The sequence below is a fragment of the Stenella coeruleoalba genome (genome assembly GCF_951394435.1).
Source record: "Stenella coeruleoalba genome assembly, chromosome: 8".
In the NCBI taxonomy this organism is placed as follows: domain Eukaryota; kingdom Metazoa; phylum Chordata; class Mammalia; order Artiodactyla; family Delphinidae; genus Stenella; species Stenella coeruleoalba.
In genome coordinates, this window is record NC_137154.1 from 81,996,997 (window position 1) to 82,018,686 (window position 21,690).

The 21,690-nt window shown below is 34.3% G+C and overlaps 1 protein-coding gene across 2 annotated transcripts in view; it reads left to right on the forward strand.

Annotated features, from left to right (window-relative positions):
• Positions 1–21,690, forward strand: part of GRIA4 (glutamate ionotropic receptor AMPA type subunit 4) — a gene marked incomplete at its 3' end in the record, with an annotated part of 508,329 nt that overhangs the window by 447,056 nt on the left and 39,583 nt on the right. For both annotated transcript variants that reach the window (XM_079928097.1, XM_079928096.1), the window contains exons 11-13: positions 5,047–5,417; positions 11,360–11,558; positions 17,306–17,553. In XM_079928097.1, the coding sequence (XP_079784223.1) occupies positions 5,047–5,417; positions 11,360–11,558; positions 17,306–17,553 (818 nt within the window). The remainder of the gene's footprint in view (positions 1–5,046; positions 5,418–11,359; positions 11,559–17,305; positions 17,554–21,690) is intronic.

The window sequence follows — 21,690 nt, forward strand, 5'->3', positions numbered from 1 at the left end:
ATAAAAATTCAGAATACAATGTCCTATTTTATAAAAAATAACACTGACTTCAGTATCTGCCATGATTATTCTCTTAAGCCTGATGCTGTTATACAATAGACATGTTGTTTTGAGAACTATTTTGAGAGTTACTTATATCCCTGTTGGTTGTATTTACTGGTAAATATATTTTAAGTTATTGGTGAAGCAATCAGTAAACTATTTTAACATATATTAAAGTATTCACCAATAATGTGAAGTTCTTACAACTCTGCTGAACACAGTAAATTTAAACTTAATGCAACAACATCATTTTTTCCTACACAACAAAACACAAAAGCTAGAATTTATTCCATAATGGGCTTCACATGAAATCATGTCATGCCCTTCCCTTTGAGTTCACAAGATATTGAGTGTATATATCGAAAGCCAAGGGCAAATTCAATGTAGACATTCCTGCCTGAACCAGAACAAGATTGGTCTCTTCAGGTTCCACTGCAAAGTGTTAAAATCAAGCCAACAGTTATCAAATGCTAGTGAAGGTATGATATTTCCAAAGTCCAGAAAACAAACCTAGAGCTCACAGTAAGCTCTATTCATCAAGTAACCAATAAGTCACATACACTTGAAATGTATTCTGAAACTTTCTGTAAGCTAATTCATATTTCACAAATTTCACCTTCAAAACACATTGTCTGATTAATTGTCACAAGACCCCTTTAAAAATAAAGAATTACACAAGAGTCATCCTTCACCAGGAAAGAATAAAGGTAGAACAAGTTAGAGCATAACTGAAATATATAGAGGGGTTCACTTTCCGAGCCAGAACTGCAATTCAATAGTTTTGTGATTCTGCATCCTGCTTTTCAGACCGTGAAGCAATGAACATTCTCCACACAGTCCAGTATGGTAGCTATAACCTCAGCAGCAAGAGGAAATTGTTTGACATTAAAGAGCAATTAGTTAGTTTTATATTCATTTGAAAGAACTGCCGACTAGTTAGGTGCCCTAAGTGAGGAAAACTAAATTCGCACTTTTAAAAAATCAAAAAGTACTTTATCACAGGGCTCATCAACAGTTTGATATTGAGTTTTAAGTCCCAAAGAAAAAGGGTTCCTAAAGCATGTGTCCATTGGTAATATTTTAAACTTTTAGACTTTAAATGTGAACATTAACCTAAATGTTAGAACTACACTAATTCATATCCTTCAGAAGACACTATTGAGTATTTGATCTCAAAAACTCATTCTTGGAGTACCAATTAATTATGGACCAGATAACTAACCAGAGTTACTTTCTAAGACATTTGTTACATATCTCTCCTCTGGAGTCCTTACCAATTTGGCAGCCCAGGCTCACCCCTTGGCAAGGGTTCTGACCACATTTTATTGGGAGAATATTGTTTAAATAATGAAAACAGGTGATATGAAGAGAGTAACGTAATTAACACCAAAAATTTGTATCAGTAGTACTCGTGTCACAGGCACAGAAAGTCCCAGGCAGTTCTCAGAGAGAGAAGATAACATAATGGTTATTAATGCTTATTCATTCATCAGCCAGCCTGCTAGGGTTTAAATAATCTGATCTTTGCCACTTGAGTTGTCCAGTTTTTTCCCAAAAGGAATCTTTTTCCATGTCTCATACACTTTCCACAGATTTGTTATTTTCCATTCTGGTGTCTGCAAAGTCTTTACTTGTTTCTCAACTACTTTTTTTTTCTTTTTACTGCTAATACTTACATGAAATCCCAGTTTGCAGGGCCCTAAATAAAACTCCATCTATATTCTTATACTCAACAAAGCCAGCAAAATGATTAACTTTGAATCCATTTTTTTTTACTTTACTCTTTGCAAACTTTGTTACTGTAATTTTTAGGGATAGATTATCTGTGAGACAGGCATATGTAATCTCAGCACACCACCAGATGGTTACCCCAAAGCTCAAAACCTCCATGACACTCTCAGGTCCATTCTGCCTGTCACACCTGCACACTGCAGCAAGTTCATTATATGATCTTCTGTGGTACACTGCTCCAGCGCCTTCTTCTGGGCCCCGCTGTACTTGTGTGTGTATAAACAACCCAAGGGATTGTTTTCTCAAAGCAAGTTCCATGGCCTTCCAACACCAGAATTACCTGTGGTGTGTGTTAAAATGCTGGTTCATGAGCCTTACTCCAGAGGTCTTTGAGAATCCAAATATTATCAGGTTCTTACAGGAGATATTTCTCACAATTTTGGAAGTCACTGAGAGGTAATGGAACAAGGCAAACACAGCATCTCCAATGTTAGCAGAGAAAACTCAGATGTATCCTCTGTTCACTGGCCTCTTTCAAATCACAAATTTCAGAACTTCAAATGTGTCCTCATTGAACATTGCTGTCACACTATGATCTAATGCTTGCTTTCCATTGCATCTAGTTTTATGTGTTGGAGACTCCTTTATTTCTCTTCATGCTTCTCTACTTTTAAGGCTTACTCTCATTAGTGGTAACTTGTATAAATAAAAAATTTCAGAAGATACTACACATAACATTGTAGTATGTGAAAGGTAGTATTTCAAATCAGTGAAAGAATGCATTATTCACTTATTCCTGCTGGGAAAGCAGGACAATTTTGTAATACATTATCATGCAAAATGATAGATAAATTATAGAGGGAGCATAGGTACTAGAATAAAATATATGATTGAGATTAATCATGATATGAGAAGGATATTTCTAAGCATGAAACCAATGGCTGAAAACACAAAAAGATAATTTTATATGGCTACAACAAAATTTTAAAACGTATATAATGCAATAAAGTATCATGAACTAAGTAATGTAAACCAAAATTGATGACTGGGGGAATATTAAAAACATATATGAAAAATAATATTTTTAATATTTATTTTAAAACACATAAATTAGTAAGCAAAAAAATGAATACCCCATATGGAAATGGGGCAGATTATGACAAGTAATACATAAAAAGAGTAAAAGTGGCTATTTGTTTTACAAAAAAAAATTCAAATCAATACAATGAAATTAGCAAATTGGTGAAGATAGATGAGAATAAAGATACACGGGGTATCCAAGGTTCAAAGCCGAAGGTGCTTTCCCACAGTGCTATTTGCATGATCTTTCTGGAGAAAAGTTGGGCAAAACATGTAACGAACATTAAAAAGATTGTTATCATTTAGATCAGCAATCCCTTTCTAGAAATTTATTTTAAATAATAAAGATATGTGCGAAGATTTGTCTTCAAAGGTGTTCACATCACCATTATTATAAATTGTGTAAAACTGGAAACAATATAATAAATTGATAAAATAATAAATTGAGTAAATTTTGATGCTTTAACATGATAAAATATTTGCAATCATTAAAACTTATTTTTACTATATATGTTGAAATAACTCATTCTCTTGAGAAAAGGAATTATAAAATATAGTGTTATATATTATCCCATTTTAAAATAAGAAATTAATATTCATAAAACAATGTCTAGTAGGGCATATATAAAGAAAATAATAAGAGTAGGTGAAGGAAATGAAGATAAATTTTCCTAAATTTCTGGTTCTGTTTTTATATACTAATTTTTCTATATCTACTTCATATATCACTGTATAATGAAAATTATACAGATAATAATAACTATGGGGAAATAACCTCTCAGCAATGATTCTCTGGCTTTTGTATTATATGTGGGCATTTGTGATGTGAACTAAGTTTATTCCCACTTGAAAGTGTATGCAGTTAATCCTCAGTCACCCAGTGGAAAACATGACAGCCAGAGTACATTCCCCATGCTAACCCTCCAGTTGCATTTGTATCAAGCTGCTGGCCATTGTATCAATCCAGGGCCTGAGGAGATATAGAGTGAATGTAAGAGTGGCAGCCACTATGTAAGAGCATATATGTCTGTGTTTCAGATTCCATTTCAATGCCAAATATTTTCCATTTAAAATAAATAATCAAAAAACCTTTTTTCATTTGTAGATCATGTAACAATTTACAGTTTTTTCACCACACTTTATTTCATTTGATCTTAGAGATGGCATGATTTAATAGAAGTACAGTCTCAAATTACAGAGCTGCTATGATGTGTAAAACTCATTTGTCTCAGTTTCATCATCTATAAAACAATGATAAACATAAGATTGTTTATCTCTTTAAGAAGGTTAAGTGAAAAGCCATTCCAAATATTTAAATCAGCATAGATACATAATCCCTCATTAAATGCTCACTATTGTTTTATTAAGGCTTATTTAACAGATAATTGCAATAACACAATGAGGTAAACAGGAAAGAAAATGTCTTCATTTTAGAGATATGGAAAAAGGCTCAGAAAAATTACTCAGAATCACAAAATGAAAATGGAAGCTGGTGTCTTATTAATAATAATATATGAGAATTGAATCCACTGTTTTCCAAAATCGTTTTTAGAAATTGAAAGTAGAAATCAAAGTATGTGAATAGGAAGAAATAAATGTCAGTTTCCAGATTTGTGTGTGTGTGCTGAGTCAAAAAATGTTGTCAAACAATAGGTTTCTTTTATCTCACAAACGCAGACTTTATGATAGGTTTACTCATAACTGGAAAGGAATAAAAAAGAAAAGGATGTTTGAAATTCATAATATTAAGGAATGGCCAAGTAATGAATCAGTGACAACATTCCAAATGAAACAGAAAACACTGCAAAATAGCAGCAATTCTGGCTAAGAAATTCAGAAATTCAGCCATATGGAAAAGCTATCGAATATCCTCCTCTGCGCCATCTCAGACCCTTAAAGACTAAGGCAGTTATTTGAATTCAAGTTATTTTTGCTTATGTCTACTCGTTTTCTCTTCCTCTCATCTAATTACTAGCACCAATAAAAATATTCTGTGCAATTAAAGTGACATAATATTTTATGAAAACAAATCTATTCATCTTTGTATTTATTACTGGCCTTATTTATTGTTGGTATTCCCCAAAAAATGTAGAATAAATACATAACTGGTTAACTTTGAATGGATCAATCCAGTACTACTTGCTTCATGAAATCTATTAACCTACATGTTTTCATGTGTCTTTTCTTTTATAGAAAGCAGAGATTGCTATTGCCCCTCTGACAATCACTTTGGTCCGAGAGGAGGTCATTGACTTCTCTAAGCCCTTCATGAGTTTGGGCATATCTATTATGATCAAAAAGCCTCAGAAATCTAAACCAGGAGTGTTTTCCTTCTTGGATCCTCTGGCCTATGAGATTTGGATGTGCATAGTCTTTGCCTACATTGGTGTCAGCGTGGTCTTGTTCCTAGTTAGTAGGTTTAGTCCATATGAGTGGCACACAGAAGAGCCAGAAGATGGAAAGGAAGGACCCAGTGACCAGCCTCCCAATGAGTTTGGCATCTTTAACAGCCTCTGGTTTTCCTTGGGTGCTTTTATGCAGCAAGGATGTGACATTTCACCCAGGTTAGTTTCAAAACCCTTAAGTTCTTCACCAATTCCACAGTAATTCTAAATATTGTGCATAACATCTCTCTATATGTTCTTTTCCTGGAGGCAGAGCATTGCTTGAAACACAGAAAAACTTTGCAATCCCAAATTAATCTAAATATACTCATAACCGATTTTTCCAAATTAGCACAAAGTATGGATACATAATAAAGATTAATTTCCCAATGGAAAAGTAACATATGGAACCCATCAGAATGCTCAAAAATAACTTTGTATTAATATTTCTTTCAGTGATTACAGATGGAAACTAAATCTAAATTCTTAAGAATAGGAATTTATTTTTATGTTGTCTCCTTTTCAAAATCAAATGTTTTTATTGTTTTGTTCACTTTTGAAAATTAATTTTGAATTCAATTTACATCCCATGTAGCTTAATGGAGATTTCTACCATGGAGTTACCTAAAACCTGAGTTAATATAGTAGGTTCCAGATATACATTGTTCTATCTAATAATCATAAACAAGCTAAGCAGTAGGCGAAGAGTCAGCAACGTAAATACTATATTTGTTTTCCTTATCGGTGGAGTAACGGCTCATATCCATAAGGATGTGTTTCAGTTATGTTTGTCAAAAATGCAGCCAACCTCCTGTTGCAAGAAAAATACCAAATTTCTCTCAGAAAAATAGCTGAAGGCATGAGAAGCTAAGAATTGAATTTAAAGTGACTTATATTAGCATCACAAATATATGTATTTTTAAAGAAATGCTTTCTCAAAAAGAGACATTTTAGTTACAATGCAGTTTGCATTCCTTAAGAACCAGGAACACTATAAATGTACTTAAATTCCAATAACATAGAAAGTTGAATCAATAATCCTCAAATAATGAAATGAAAAGAAATTAAAGCAAATCAAGTAATAGTTTCATGGGTTTTTAAAAATTTATTTATTTGTTTTTTATACAGCAGGTTCTTATTAGTTATCTATTTTATACATATTAGTGTACATATGTACACTAATCCAATCTCCCAATTCATCCTACCACCACCACCATACTACACACGCTTTCCCCCCTTGGTGTCCATATGTTTGTTCTCTACATCTGTGTCTCTATTTCTGCCTTGCAAACTGGTTCATCTGTACCATTCTTCTAGATTCCATATATATGTGTTAGCATACAGTATTTGTTTTTCTCGTTCTGACTTATTTTACTCTGTATGACAAACTCTAGGTCCATCCACCTCATTACAAATAACTCAATTTCGTTCCTTTTTATGGCTGAGTAATATTCCATTGTGTATATGTACCGCATCTTCTTTATCCATTCATCTGTCTATGGGCATTTAGGTTGCTTCCATGACCTGGCTATTGTAAATAGTGCTGCAATGAACATTGGGGTGCATGTGTCTTTTTGAATTATGGTTTTTTTCTGGGCATATGCCCAGTAGTGGGATTGCTGAGTCATATGGTAATTCTACTTTGACTTTTTTAAGGAATCTCCATACTGTTCTCCATAGTGGCTATATCAATTTACATTCCCGCCAACAGTGCAAGAGGGTTCCCTTTTCTCCACACCCTCGCCAGCCTTTGTTGTTTGTAGATTTTCTGATGAGGCCCATTCTAATCAGTGTGAGGTGATACCTCACTGTAGTTTTGATTTTCATTTCTCTAATAATTAGTGATGTTGAGCAGCTTTTCATGTGCCTCTTGGCCATCTGTATATCTTATTTGGAGAAATGTCTATTTAGGTCTTCTGCCCATTTTTTGATTGGATTCTTTGTTTTTTTAATACTGAGCTGCTTGAGCTGTTTATATATTTTGGTGATTAATCCTTTGTCCATTGATTCCTTTGCAAATATTTTCTCCCATCCTGAGGGTTGCATTTTCGTCTTGTTTATGGTTTCCTTTGCTGTGCAAAAGCTTTGAAGTTTCATTAGGTCCCATTTGTTTATTTTTGTTGTTATTTCCATTACTCTAGGAGGTGGGTCAAAAAGGATCTTGCTGTGGTTTATCAAAAACCTTTTGATTTCTTCAGTGATCTCTTGGTTATTTAGTAATGTATTGTTTAGCCTCCATGTGTTTGTGTTTTTATGGGGGTTTTTCCTGTAATTTATTTCTACCCTCATAGTGTTGTGGTTAGAAAAGATGCTTGATATGATTTCAATTTTCTTAAATTTACCAGGGATTGATTTGTGACCCAAGATGTGATCTATCCTGGAGAATGTTCCATATGCACTTGAGAAGAAAGTGTAATCTGCTGTTTTCGGACGGAATGTCCTATAATATCAATTAAATCTATCTGGTCAATTGTGTCATTTAAAACTTGTTTCCTTATTAATTTTCTGTCTGGATGATCTGTCCATTGGTGTAAGTGAGGTGTTAAAGTCCCCCACTATTATTGTGTCACTGTCAATTTCCTCTTTTATAGCTGTAAACATTTGCCTTATGTTTTGAGGTGCTCCTATGGTGGGGGCATATATGTTTATAACTATTATATCTTCTTCTTGGATTGATCCCTTGATCATTATGTAGTGTCCTTCCTTGTCTCTTGTAACATTCTTTATTTTAAAGTTTATTTTATCTGATATGAGTATTGCTACTCCAGCTTTCTTTTGATTTCTGTTTGCATGGAATATCTTTCTCCATCCCCTCACTTTCAGTCTGTATGTGTCCCTAGGTCTGAAATGGGTCTCTTCTAGACAGCATATATATGAGTCTTGTTTTTGTATCCATTCAGCAAGACTGTGTCTTGTGGTTGGAGCATTTAATCCATTCACGTTTAGGTAATTATCAATATGTATGTTCCTATGACCATTTTCTTAATTGTTTTGGGTTTGTTTCTGTAGGTCCTTTTCTTGTGTTTCCCGCTTAGAGAAGTTCCTTTAGCATTTGTTGTAGAGCTGGTTTGTTGGTGCTGAATTCTTTTAACTTTTGCTTGGCTATGAAGCTTTTTTGTGTGTGTGGTATGCGGGCCTCTCACTGCTGTGGCCTCTCCCATTGCGGGGCACAGGCTCCAGATGCGCAGGCTCAGGCCCAGCCACTCCGCAGCATGTGGGATCTTCCTGGACCGGGGCATGAACCTGTGTCTCCTGCATCGGCAGGCGGACTCTCAACAACTGCACCACCAGGGAAGCCCACTGTAAAGCTTTTGATTTCTCCATCGAATCTGAGTGAGATCCTGCTGGGTAGAGTAATCTTGGTTGTAGGTTCTTCCATCACTTTAAATATATTGTGTCACTCCCTTCTGGCTTGTAGAGTTTTTGCTGAGAAATCAGCTGTTAACCTTATGGGAGTTCCCTTCCATGTTATTTGTCATTTTCCCCTTGTTGCTTTTAAAATTTTTTCTTTGTCTTTAATTCTTGTCAGTCTGGTTACTATGTGTCTCGGCATGTTTCTCCTTGGATTTATCCTGCCTGGGACTCTCTGTGCTTCCTGGACTTTGGTGGCTATTTCTTTTACCATGTTAGGGAAGTTTTCAAATAATCTCTTCAGATATTTTCTTGGGTCTTTTCTCTATCTCTTCTCCTTCTGGGACCCCTACAATGCAAATGTTGGTGTGTTTAATGTTGTCCCAGAGGTCTCTTAGGCTGTTTTCATTTGTTTTCATTCTTTTTTCTTTATTCTGTTCTGTGGCAGTGATTTCCACCTTTCTGTCTTCCAAGTCACTTATCCAGTCTTCTGCTTCAGTTATTCTGCTATTGATTCATTCTAGTGTATTTTTCTTTTCAGTTATTGTATTGTTCATCTCTGTTTGTCCTTTAATTCTTCTGGGTGTTTGTTCCTTAATTCTTCTAGGTCTTTGTTAAACATTTCTTGCCTCTTCTCAGTCTTTGCCCCCATTCTTTTTCCAGGGTCTGGATCATCTTCAATATCATTATTCTGAATTCTTTTTCTGGAAGGTTGCCTATCTCCACTTAATTTAGTTGTTTTTCTGGGGTTTTATCTTGTTCCTTCATCTGGTACATAGCCCTCTGCCTTTTCATTTTATCTCTCTGTGAATGTGGTTTTCATTCTACAGGCTGCAGGATTGTAGTTCTTCTTTCTTCTGCTGTCTGTCCTCTATTGGATGAGGCTATCTAAGAGGCTTGTGCAAGGTTTCTGATGGGAGGGACTGGTGGTGGGTAGAGCTGGCTGTTGCTCTGGTGGGCAGAGCTCAGTAAAACCTTAATCTGCTTGTCTGCTGATGGGTGGGTCTGGGTTCCCTCCCTGTTGGTTGTTTGGCCTGAGGTGACCCAACAATGGAGCCTACAGTCTCTTTGGTGTGGCTAATGGTGGACTCTGGGAGAGCTCAAGGAGTACTTCCCAGAACTTCTGCTGCCAGTACCCTTGTCCCCGCTGTAAGCCACAGCCATTCCCCACCTCTGTAGGAGACCCTCCAACACTAGCAGGTAGGTCTGGTTCAGTCCCTTATGGGGTCACTGCTCTTTCATCCTGGGTCTTGACGCACACACTACTATGTGTGTGCCCTCCAAGAGTGGAGTCTCTGTTTCCCCCAGTCCTGTTGAAGTACTGCAATCAAATCTCGCTAGCCTTCAAAGTCTGATTCTCTGGGAATTCCTCCTCCCGTTGCCAGATTCCCTGGTTGGGAAGCCTGATGTGGGGCTCAGAACCTTCACTCCAGTGTGTGGACTTCTGTGGAATAATTGTTCTCCCATTTGTGAGTCACCCACCTTGTGGGTGTTTGATTTTATTATGATTGCGCCCCTCCTACTGTCTCATTGCAGCTTCTCCTTTGTCTTTGGATGTGGGGTAATTTTTTGGTGAGTTCCAGTGTCTCCTGTCAATGATTGTTCAGCAGTTAGTTGTGATTCCAGTGTTCTCACAAGAGGGAGTGAGCGCACATCCTTCTACTCCACAATCTTGAACAAATTCCCAGTTTTATGGTTTTAAAACCAGGATTAAGCAAATGTTAAGTTAAAACCAACAGGTGTCACTTATATAATAATGGTTAAGAAGGGAGCATTTTAAGCTAGAAATGCCATTGAAAATATGAAATCTTTCCTCATATTAAGAAAATGTTTAAAAATAATTTGTCACAGGAATTTAAAATAGTCTGATGGTCCTGTTGAATGAGATCAATTATGATTATGCTCTGAATTTTTATTCATTTCATTCTCACTTTTCTTCTGCTCACCCACACATCCCTGATAACCAGAGAAATGGTGAAGAGAAAATGTTCTTCTGAGCTCTAGCCTCAGTTTTCAGTGCCGTTACACTGCATATTAACAAGTCACATGCTTTGGTCTCAGGTTGGAAGTGGCAGAGAGAACATTTTTATACCAGTGTGTAAAGAACTTTAAGACATAGCTCATCCTCCATTCAGATAAGAAATGGAATATCAATCCAACCAACAAACAAACAAAACATTCTTAACTATGGTTACTTTGAGACCAATCCTAGATCTTCATGTGGTCCAGCCCCACCTTGGCATATGTCCCATCCATCTTGGCATAGCTCTGACTGAAGGTAAAAACAAGTTCTCTCAGAAGAGCATCTGCCATCTTGTATCAAATCTAAGAGCTCACCAATTGTTAAGATGTATTCCTATTTTATGTGCCACAGAGAGAGAAACAGTGCTGCCAATCAAACTATGGTACTGTGTTTTATCTCATCAAACATAGGTTGCATCTTAATTTCAGAGATGTTAAAGTGCAAAAGGGATCAATGAATTTAAGTAAGCATTCCTCTTCTGGACCTGAAGGAAAGGCTTTTGGTTCTACATTTCTGCCAAGTAAGCAATAAAAAGGAAAAGTATTCTAAATGTGGCATTTATACATTCAATATAGCAAAAAGGATGTCAGGTGATACAGAAATACTAGAACCATTCTGAGTAGACTATTCAGAACATAAAATGATACTTGTAATTATTATTAAACATACACGGTGAACTGATGGTATTTCTTTTCTTTCTCTATGTTGATTATAGAAAGGAAAATGTTATTATCTTATCCATGTTTAGATCCCTCTCAGGTCGAATTGTTGGAGGTGTTTGGTGGTTCTTTACACTCATCATTATATCATCTTATACTGCTAACCTCGCTGCTTTCCTGACTGTCGAGAGAATGGTCTCCCCCATAGAAAGTGCGGAAGACCTGGCCAAACAAACAGAAATTGCCTATGGAACATTGGATTCAGGGTCAACAAAAGAATTTTTCAGAGTAAGTGGAGGGGAAAACTAAAAAGGAAATGTTCATAACTTTCAAATTCAGGCAATTTTGCCAATTATTATATTATGGGCTCTAGCTATTATAAGTTTTGCAAACATAATGGTAACTGTTATGTTTAAACATAGCAATGCTATATACTTCTACTTGGATTTTATAATCACTTTAATATGAAAAAGCTAATTGATTTATTCACATTGCAAGAGGGACCCTTACTAAGGAAAAGTAACAATAAAAAGGTAAATAAAGCAACTTTATAACATAATTTATCCCAAAGATTCCAATATTCATAATGCTATGAAGATACTTCATCTGGCAAGATTTGGATTTACCTATGCTTTGGAATTTAGAGCATAAAAATGAAAGCATGGCTTTTTTTTTTTTTTTCAAAGAATACATTTACCTTGCTGCATTTGAATCCCAAAACCTTAATTTCATGTTATAGTACCTATATGATGTTTATTATTCTATAATCTATTCTGTAACAATGGATTTCAAAGCAATATATTTGCTTTCTCACATGATAATGGGAACAAGAACTACTAAGTTCTAGCACCTTTGTAAAACATTGTATGATATTGCATTTTTGCTGATTTCTCTGCTTTTGCAGATAAAATTGTTCAAACTGATATAATTGCGTTTCACATATGGATATAATTCCTTTGGCTTGCCATCATGATGGCAGGTATTTTGGAGGTTTTGGGGTTTTTAGCTGTTTGTACCACTATAAGGATGAATTTTTTGATCTGTGAATCTCTTTCACTCTGCTTTTACTTAAATCCAGAAATTTCACAATGTGTGATCAGAGATAAGGGTTAATTTTGTGACTTTAGAACCAAAAAACTAAAAAGTGGTCAGGGTGAAATTTTCACAAATATTTCATTAGGTAATTGTGGCATCTTATATTTAACATCAATTGCTTAGAGACTAAATATTTAGTAATTTAGAAGACAAGATATGTTTCACTATTTCCTAAACTATTGTGTAAAATTAATGATAGCTCTTTAAAGTAAATTCACACTTATATACAGTACTTGGGAGATTACATTTTCATTTTAAATGTGTATATTTATTGTTTTCTCACTCAGCTTGGAAATTAAAAACAACAAAAGATACTACTCCTTAAGCCAGCCTTAACTTTCATGCACTTGAATTTCAATAATATTTCTTTTAAAAAAAATTCAATTATAGTATTCTTAGATATGACAGATGTTTATGTAACACTAAATCAGGAACAAATCACTCAAAAATTGTGCCAAACCCATCATTGCACATTGTTTTCAAAAAAACAGGCAGTGAACACCTTTGTCAACAATTTGGAGCATTACTAATAGATATAAAATTTGTAAATTATAAACTATTTGTAGATTTTTCTAAAACTGTGAATAATAGTCATGACAATATATTTTATTAACAATATTCTATGGATAAACTTAATTAGCCAAATTTTTTAACTTACTGAGTGCATTCCAGTCTCTAAAGCTTAATATAGTAACACATAATTCAGTACTTTTACACATAATTCAGCATAATTTCAGTACTTTTCTGGAAATCTGTGTTTCCACCCAAAAGAAACTAGGTAAAATTTAGTGACTTTGACTAAAAACCATTATGTATATGCATCAAAATAGAATACAAATTTGTGCTATCATTTACATTTTACTGAAAAATGATGACTGATTTTCTTGTAAATAAAGCAGATATTTGTAGGTTCATCATTTTGCCTTGAGTGAGAAAGGGGAAAAGAAATATCATATTGATTCCCTGAAAATGTTTCAAAAATAACTCACTGTAGAGCTCTTTGACATCAAATACATTGAGAATGTTACTTCTAATCTTTAGAGAGTTTTTAAAAACTGCTCAAGTTTGAAAAACTAATGAAGTAGGTAAGAGAATATATTGATTAGAAATATAGGAATAAGGAAAGCTGCTTCCTAGATACAGAGCCTCCCATATAAGTAGTGCAGTCACCATGCCCTGTTTCCTTTCTGTCCCACCCAATTATAGTTTTAAAATTGAAAGAGTGTTATATGTATAGGTATTTATGTTGCAGAATAGTTTGAACCCTAATAGGACAAGAAAATAATTTTCCCTGGAAGCATACTTCCAGGAATACATAAATTTGAGTTCTCTGATAAAAATCTCCTTCATTTCCTACCCTATGTTCTCCCTCCTCTCTCATACATGATCACCTGGTTTAAATAAATCATTTGTCTGATGGGTTGTTGAGGAAACAGAACGTGAAAGGTATTTTTGCCCTTGTCAAAAATGTTTTCTTATAGGAACACAGTAATGGTACATCTATCAGCTTCACTAAACTGCCTCAGGAAATGAATACTCAGCATTTCAAAAAATGTTGCAGTTGTTCTGGAAAAAGAATTAGGCCATGGGAGAAAATTACATCAGAATTCAACTGTTGCCTTGGTTTTGTACCATTATGAAACTTGATATGTTTCATGTTCTGTGCCACTTGTTAAGCATACACATAGAGGCATTTAAAGGAATTTTGTACTTGTCACTTAATGACAGGCTTTTTTAAGGTACTTTTACATTATTATAAACCTGATTTAAACACACTGATTTTCATTTCAGTGCAGATTTTATCCTGTACCTGTTTCAGTCATCAGTGAAATCATGAATGCATAAATGAGATGGATTAGTATTTCAGGGCTTATAATATTATCAAATAGTACATTGATAAGCTCTTACTGGAACATCAGTCTTGCTGCATAAGCTACTAAAAGCAGGAAATAATTTACCTGATAACAATGTAAATATCAACTATAGTGCATGACATTTTTACATATTTTCTATTAAAAGCAGAAATGGCAAAATACTTAATTTTGAAAAATTAAAAGGATGGCACATTTTTAAATCTCCAAGAATTATTATAAGTAATGAAATAATGCTTTAAATAGTTTCCCATGCATTGTGTTTCACAATAAAGATGAAACAAGTAAATCTGAGATCAATTTTATAATTTAAAAAAAATGACATATTATCTTTGCTTATTACCTTGAGCATATTCACTCCCCAAACCTGATCTTTAAGTAGATATCACAATTGAAGATAAAGATGTAAAAGTCCCACTATCACTACATTTATGAGCTTACTGGGTCTGCAAAAATCTCATTTTAGTCTGTCTCATCAAATTTATAAAAATTACCTTATCCTCATTCCTTAGCAAACACCCTCTTACAGTCACAAGTAAGGCACAGCGATATTATTTCCAGTCCTTTACCTCCTGAATTTCCCAACCTCACCCTCTCCACCATGTGGACTTGATTTTATCTAAACCATGCCCCTTTAAATCAGAATCAGAATTTCTAAACATTAACATAGTGACACACCATATAAATTTTTTTTCCAAAAAAGTTTCTTTCATCATTCCTCTATTTTCCACTGAGAGTGTGTATTTTATAATTTCTATTATACATAAGAAACTAAGCATAATTACACTACAGATTCCTCTTTCTTCTGGACTTCAAAGGAATTAATTTAACTTCTTTTGCACTTAAGGTATATGTAATTCAATATATTTAAACAAAAGCAGTAGTAATTTTCCTCACATTAATATTATGGGAATGGACATCTATAAAATATCAATGACCTAAAGGTATTTTATTCCTTTAAAAAAATCATTTGCTTTAATATTATGTTGCATTCTATATAGTTAAATTATCTTCATAATTACCAAGCCCTAAAAATACTCTTTTTCCATTTTGCTGCCTTAGTTTTGTTTAGCTGTTCTCTTTTCCTTTAATAAGATATAAAAAATAAGTAGAAAATTGCCAAGTAACTAGCATGATTCTCATATTCTTAAAATTTTTCAAAAGAAATTTAATTAAAATAATACTCAGATTTTATTTCCTCTGGTTTCAATGTAGTATACATAGTGAAACAAAAAATATATAGAGAACTCTGTACCTTTTGGGGTGTAACTCTGAAGTGAAGTTATCAATACATTAAAAAAAGTGATTATATGCCTAAATGATGTTGTTTAGCAACACATCTAAATTGAAATCATCAGGATAGATGTTTAAACACAATCAGTATCAAGTGATCCAGAGAGTTGATAATTTTCAGAAATTGGAACTCATTATAAAATGGAGTAGTTCATACTCTAGAAGAGAACTTCATTATCAGAGATGGAGTGAGTGAGGCCTGGCAACATGGCCTCCCTAGTGGATCTCATGGTTAAGGGTTCTGAATCCAGATACTCTTCTGTCCTGGTACAATATAGAATCTTTGCAACTGAATTATATTTGGCATAGAATTTTCCTAATGTGAGGATTTCTGTAGCCAGAAGTAACCTGTCATTACCTAAACACGCATACACAAACATATCAGAATCTCTGAATCATGAGATATTTTCAAGTGTTAATAACATAAAAACATTTCAGAGGATACAGGATATCTATTTCCTATCTGATATTTATCACCATTTGAATATACATTAACGTAAAATATCTGGGGTTTTTTGGTGTTTAGGTATGCAAATCTCTTATTGTGTGACTTATTATATAGATTTATTGATTACTAAATTTCCACCTTATGAAGCCAAAATTTTGAATACCACTTTTATCAGTTTCTTTGTTCACCTGAGTAATTTGCTTTTACCCAAAACATGTATTCTTAAATTTGCTATTTGGGTACCTTGTTGATTATTGAAGATTTGCTTCTTGTTGGATTCTATCTTCTGGTAAACAAAACAAGGTTGGTGTAAATAAGTATACATGCTACTCAGGATTTGGCCTCATGCTTAGATTTAGGTTTGACTGAAGTCTCCATTACTTTTAATTTGGATCCAGATGCAAAATTTCCACATCTTGCTATTGAACAAAATTAATTGCACCAGATAAAAGTCTGTGTGTATCATTGTATTGTCAAACACCAAACAGGATTTGGGCTTTTCTATTTTATTAAATATATCCTTTGGGGACATTTGAGTTCATTTGGATATATTTTCGTGTGAAAAAATGTGTGGATGAAAAAATCTAATATGAATGCAGATACCAACAAAACGAATTGGATAAATTAAGTCCTGCAAATAATGTAGATACAGCCCAAATAAACAAAAATATAAGTAAGTTTCTTGGCTGAAGTCAAGGGATTAGAAAAACTAACTCTCCAAAATATAAAGTGGGAAAACAAGAATTAGTTCTCTTTAAAGTTTAATATATGTTCTATTTGGAGATTTTGTTTAAAAAGGTCTAAAAATGTTTTGGTGAACCTAGTTTGATTCTTGTTTTATGGATATTTGGTTTGTAAACTAGGGCAGATTTCTCCTCCTCCTTTGGTGTTCAAATACTGACTTGATAGGGACTGCACATTTTGTATACATTTTTTTAGAATGGTTTACATTAAAACTTTGAGGCATGGAAAAATATGAAAATAAAACAATATAACAACTCTCCTTGTTTGTTATAATTCAGTACAACTCTCTCTATGGCTGTCTACATTTTATAATAATAATAATTTGTTCTTTAAGCAGTTGAGTAAGGTAGTTATTATGACATGAGGTACCTTTTTCTCCAAATATCACTTTTAAATGTCTTTCATTTCAGTGATTTTCTTAAACAGTTGTAAAAGGCAGTTTTCTAATTGTAAAAGAATAATGTTATTATGGCAAATTGCAATTAGAGGGTAACGTAGAAGGTTTTATCCTTATCTCGGTTCAGTCAATATTAACATCTTGTTCCCTTCTTTCCTGTATTTAATTTTATTTTAATGTCCTCCAGAGATCAAAAATAGCAGTGTATGAAAAGATGTGGACCTACATGCGATCAGCAGAGCCATCAGTGTTCACTAGGACTACAGCTGAGGGAGTAGCTCGTGTCCGAAAATCCAAGGGCAAATTTGCCTTTCTCCTGGAGTCCACTATGAATGAATACATTGAGCAGCGAAAGCCATGTGACACAATGAAAGTGGGAGGAAATCTGGATTCGAAAGGCTATGGAGTAGCAACACCCAAGGGTTCTTCATTAAGGTGGGTGGAATAGTATAACAATATAACATGTGTTGTTATAGTATTCCACCTTCCCTGATGTCCCTGAGAGAATTATTTTGTTTTGTGTGTGAACATGGTATGTTTGTTTGTTTTTCTGTTTCTCCATTTCATATTTTTTGCTCAACAATCAGGTATTTTTTTTTAATTTTAGAATAATTAATCTTAATTGACATATATCTTTTAAGGCCATATAAAAACCAAACTGGTTGAACACTAGCTGCTTCCAGTGGGCCTAAAACATGGGTAGCATATGCTTCTATATCTCATCAACTTTTTTTGGTCACTGAAATCTACATTCTCATTGTGTCAGTAATAATTCTACATTTTTTCATTATTTTTAAAATTATGCCTGCCTGCTAGTTTCTAAGAAGAAATCAATATCTTCTAGAAAAACACTTTTTTTCCATTTCAATGTTTCATTTATTATGACATCATTATATTTTAGAAAATCCTGAGTTGTATCAATGCTAACTTTGTAAATCACATTTATTTATAAATGCAATTATGATCAGAGGGAAAACTGGGCTCTGATTTTATTGTGCTTACTCAAGTCACACTCTCTACTGTTGCAAAGGGAGTATGGGGTAAGTAAGATCTGTAAAATTAGACCCAGTAACAATTCAAAATTGTTCACACATAGACCCCTAAAATGTGACTTATGACCAAAGCATCACACATGTGGTTGGTAGTCCACATGTGTTAAAAGTGAGACTTTGTTTCTTAAGGAAATGTTGGTAAAATCTGCCCTTTTCACCCTTTTGGTCCTGGACATAGAAAATTCACATGTTTATGTCCAGGAGGCAGAGTTTCCTATTTTCCTTAAGTAACAAAGGCTGCTGTTGAATTGCTGGGGTTAGAGCAAAGCTGGGGTCAAAAGTGACGACTGATAAATTACTCTGGTCTCAGTGCTGCTTAGGAGAGATTCATACAAAGCACAGATTCAAGAAGAAATCAGAATCTTTGCCAAAGGAATTAACCAAGAACCTGGTCTTGAAAAATGATGCTTCTGGTAAGCCTTTGAAAAATGAAGGTAATGAGACCTGTACTGTTGCCTAGTAGGAGTGAAAACAATATAAAATTATATGATTGGTTTCAAAAAGGGAACTGCAATGTACTTTAGGTATATGTGCTGGGTGGGGGAGAAGTTGAGACAGATATAAGAAACAAATACTAGTACTGAAAAGTTTGTGTTAAAACAGTATTTTGTGTTTGCAAACAACACTGTAATAATTCAAGAGGGGTTCCATGGTATGTTCAAAAGGGACAATTTTTAAAGGAGATAGAACAAAATTAGCCAGCAAAGACATATTTGGGTGTAGACTTTGGCAATACTGAAGTCAGGTTTATTTGAACACACTTCGCATATGAAACTGGAGAAATGTGCACGGAGAAAGCCAAACAAATAAATTATCTATGATAAAATTCTACCCAAAAAGATTTCAGCCATTCAGAAACTAAAAGTGACATTAGAATATTTGGTCTTTAAGGGAATATATTGTTTGATGCAACATGAGAAATATGTAATTTCAATGAGGCCATGTGGCAGATAAATCTCTATCGAAATAGTAGTAAATAGAAAGGGAGACAGCAACAGAGGGTGATATGTAGATTACTGTTCACACTATTGATTACATTCACTGGATGTAGCATTTGCTCTTAATTAATTCTCTGTGGATGTAGCTGCCTTGTCCTCTGTCTTGTGTCTACTGATAAAGTCAAGTTCCAGGGACTGAATTTGGCCCTCAGATAAGGGTGCGCCTGACTCCCATTGATAGCAAGAGTGTTCCCTCTTAAATGTACCACTTTGTCAAATCCACACTACAGGGATTGTTTAGGGAGAAGCTGAAGGGCTTCATCTGTCTAGAACTGTATAATAATCAGCTATTGGCCTCCCCCTCTTTTCCTGTCTTTCCCTGGATCTTGTTAATGAGGCAATTGTTAAACTCAGCTTCCTGGGTTAAGAGTTTGTTTATGTGCTTTGCTTTATACATGCCACAATTTCCTGAGCAAGCTGGCCCCTGCATGCCAAAACCACAGTCATTTTGTCCTGTCTTTGAGAATACTGGAAGTGCACTGAAGGCTAACCACCATTCACCTTACCCACACCTCCTTACTCCCCCACACCCAGCCCAACTAAGCAGGAGGCTCATTAAGCTTAAATTCTCATTCTTATTCAACTAGTAACCTTCTGCTTCAAAAGAGGCAAACTAATATAGAGATGGACCAATAGGCACCTTCTGTATAAATGACGAAATTCAAAATAATTAGTCATCAGAGAAAGATCCAGAGGGCATACCTTCATCAAGAGTATCTTTGAAAACTTTCTGCCTCATTTGTTCAGTTGAGACTAAGTCTGTTTTCCCACAAGATCTATTTTTTTAACCAAGTTTTTAGGTTAATAGTTCTGGACACATTGAGATTGGTCTGTTTCACTGTCATTAATTATGGCTTTCTTCCAAACGCTGCTGTTTTGATTCATTGGGTAATATGAGACTTTATGAAAAGGAAAACAATCTTCCTTCTATATAAGTATAACCAGAGAATGCAGACAAATGACTAGCAATCTTCTGTTGATCTAGGGAGTTTTTTTATTTCCAGATCTTGCTGTTTGGTCAAAATGCTTCAAAATAAATGTCACAGAAAAGAGTAAGAGTAGGATATATAATCAGGATGGAAAATCAAGACTTGGGTCTTTAATGTAGGCTTTAAAACACAGTCAATCAGATCATCACAGAGCATATATCTGTGACTAGGGTAACAAATATTAAACCAGTTATGACTGGCACCCATCTTTATGGCAGAGAATGATATTCAAAGCTCCCTATTGTTCAGAGAGACTTTATTTCAGGCTAGCGTTTGCTGGGCATACACATACGTAGCATTTCACAATGTTAAAACCATCAAGCTATCACTAACGGCTCTCAGTAACAGAAGGCCAGTAAGTATGCTCAGAAATTATCAGTATATTATGATTTGACATAGATTCTCCAATTTGTAGGTGATAGAATGATGCCAGGTATATTGATGTTGTTAAACTTAGAATCTATAAATTTTAAAATTGAAAAGGAAAGCAATTATAGGTAAGTGTACCTACAAGCTATAAATATCAGTGAGTCAAAAAACTTAAATCTTACTGGCATTACTATTTGCTTTTCTAAGTTACCTTCCAAAGAAAACTTTCAGGTCTTATTGTGAGATAAAAGGGTAAAAGCTCTTATGTTTCACTATCTCCCTACTTTGATATTTCTCCTGAATCTTCTTTCCACATACACAATGCCATTTATTCTACATGAACTTCCTTCTCATCCCTTCTCCAGTACCCTTGGCAATCCAAAACTCTTGTAAAAGCCTTCACTGGTTGAGAAATTTTTAAAGGTTGTTTTAAAATAGACACTCTAGATGGCATAGCAATGTGATGTAAAGTTTAGATGAAAGAGGAAGTGTATTTTGACTATACTATCAATACTATCAACTTTACTATGCAACTTTAGTATAGATACGTACTATACTATAGTATTTATTATCTAGGAAAGTTGTATACTTTACTATCAAAAAGTAGTTTCTTTAGTGTATTATCTATATTACACTAGTTTCTAGACTCTCAACTTTACCATGCAATAAGTAAACTGATAAAGATTGTTTAGAGTAAATCATAATTTATTTAATACAGATTTACTGACTATTAAATAGTTGTTAAATGAGAAATACCCCTTTTAAAAATATTCATGGTATCTAGTATCTTCAAGTACTTCCAGGAAACAAAGAAGTGGATCATATCTTCAGAATTTTCCTGGCCTTTGCAAAGATTTTTATGCTTGACCCTAATGTTTGAAGCCACATTAAAAAAACTAGTGTCCTGGGGATTCCATGGCAGTCCAGTGTTTAGGGCTCAGCACTTTCTCTGCTATGGTCCCGGGTTTGATTCCTGGTCGGGGAACTAAGTTCCCACAAGCCGTGGCACAGCCAAAAATTTAAAAAGAAAACTAAAAAAGAAAAAAGCTAGTCTCCTATACTTTTATTATTCAATAGGGATAATTCCCATTCAAATTTTGCCTTCTCTAAAGATATTTGTGGAACTGTGCCTAATATAAGACAAATGATCTGTCGTTAAAAAAA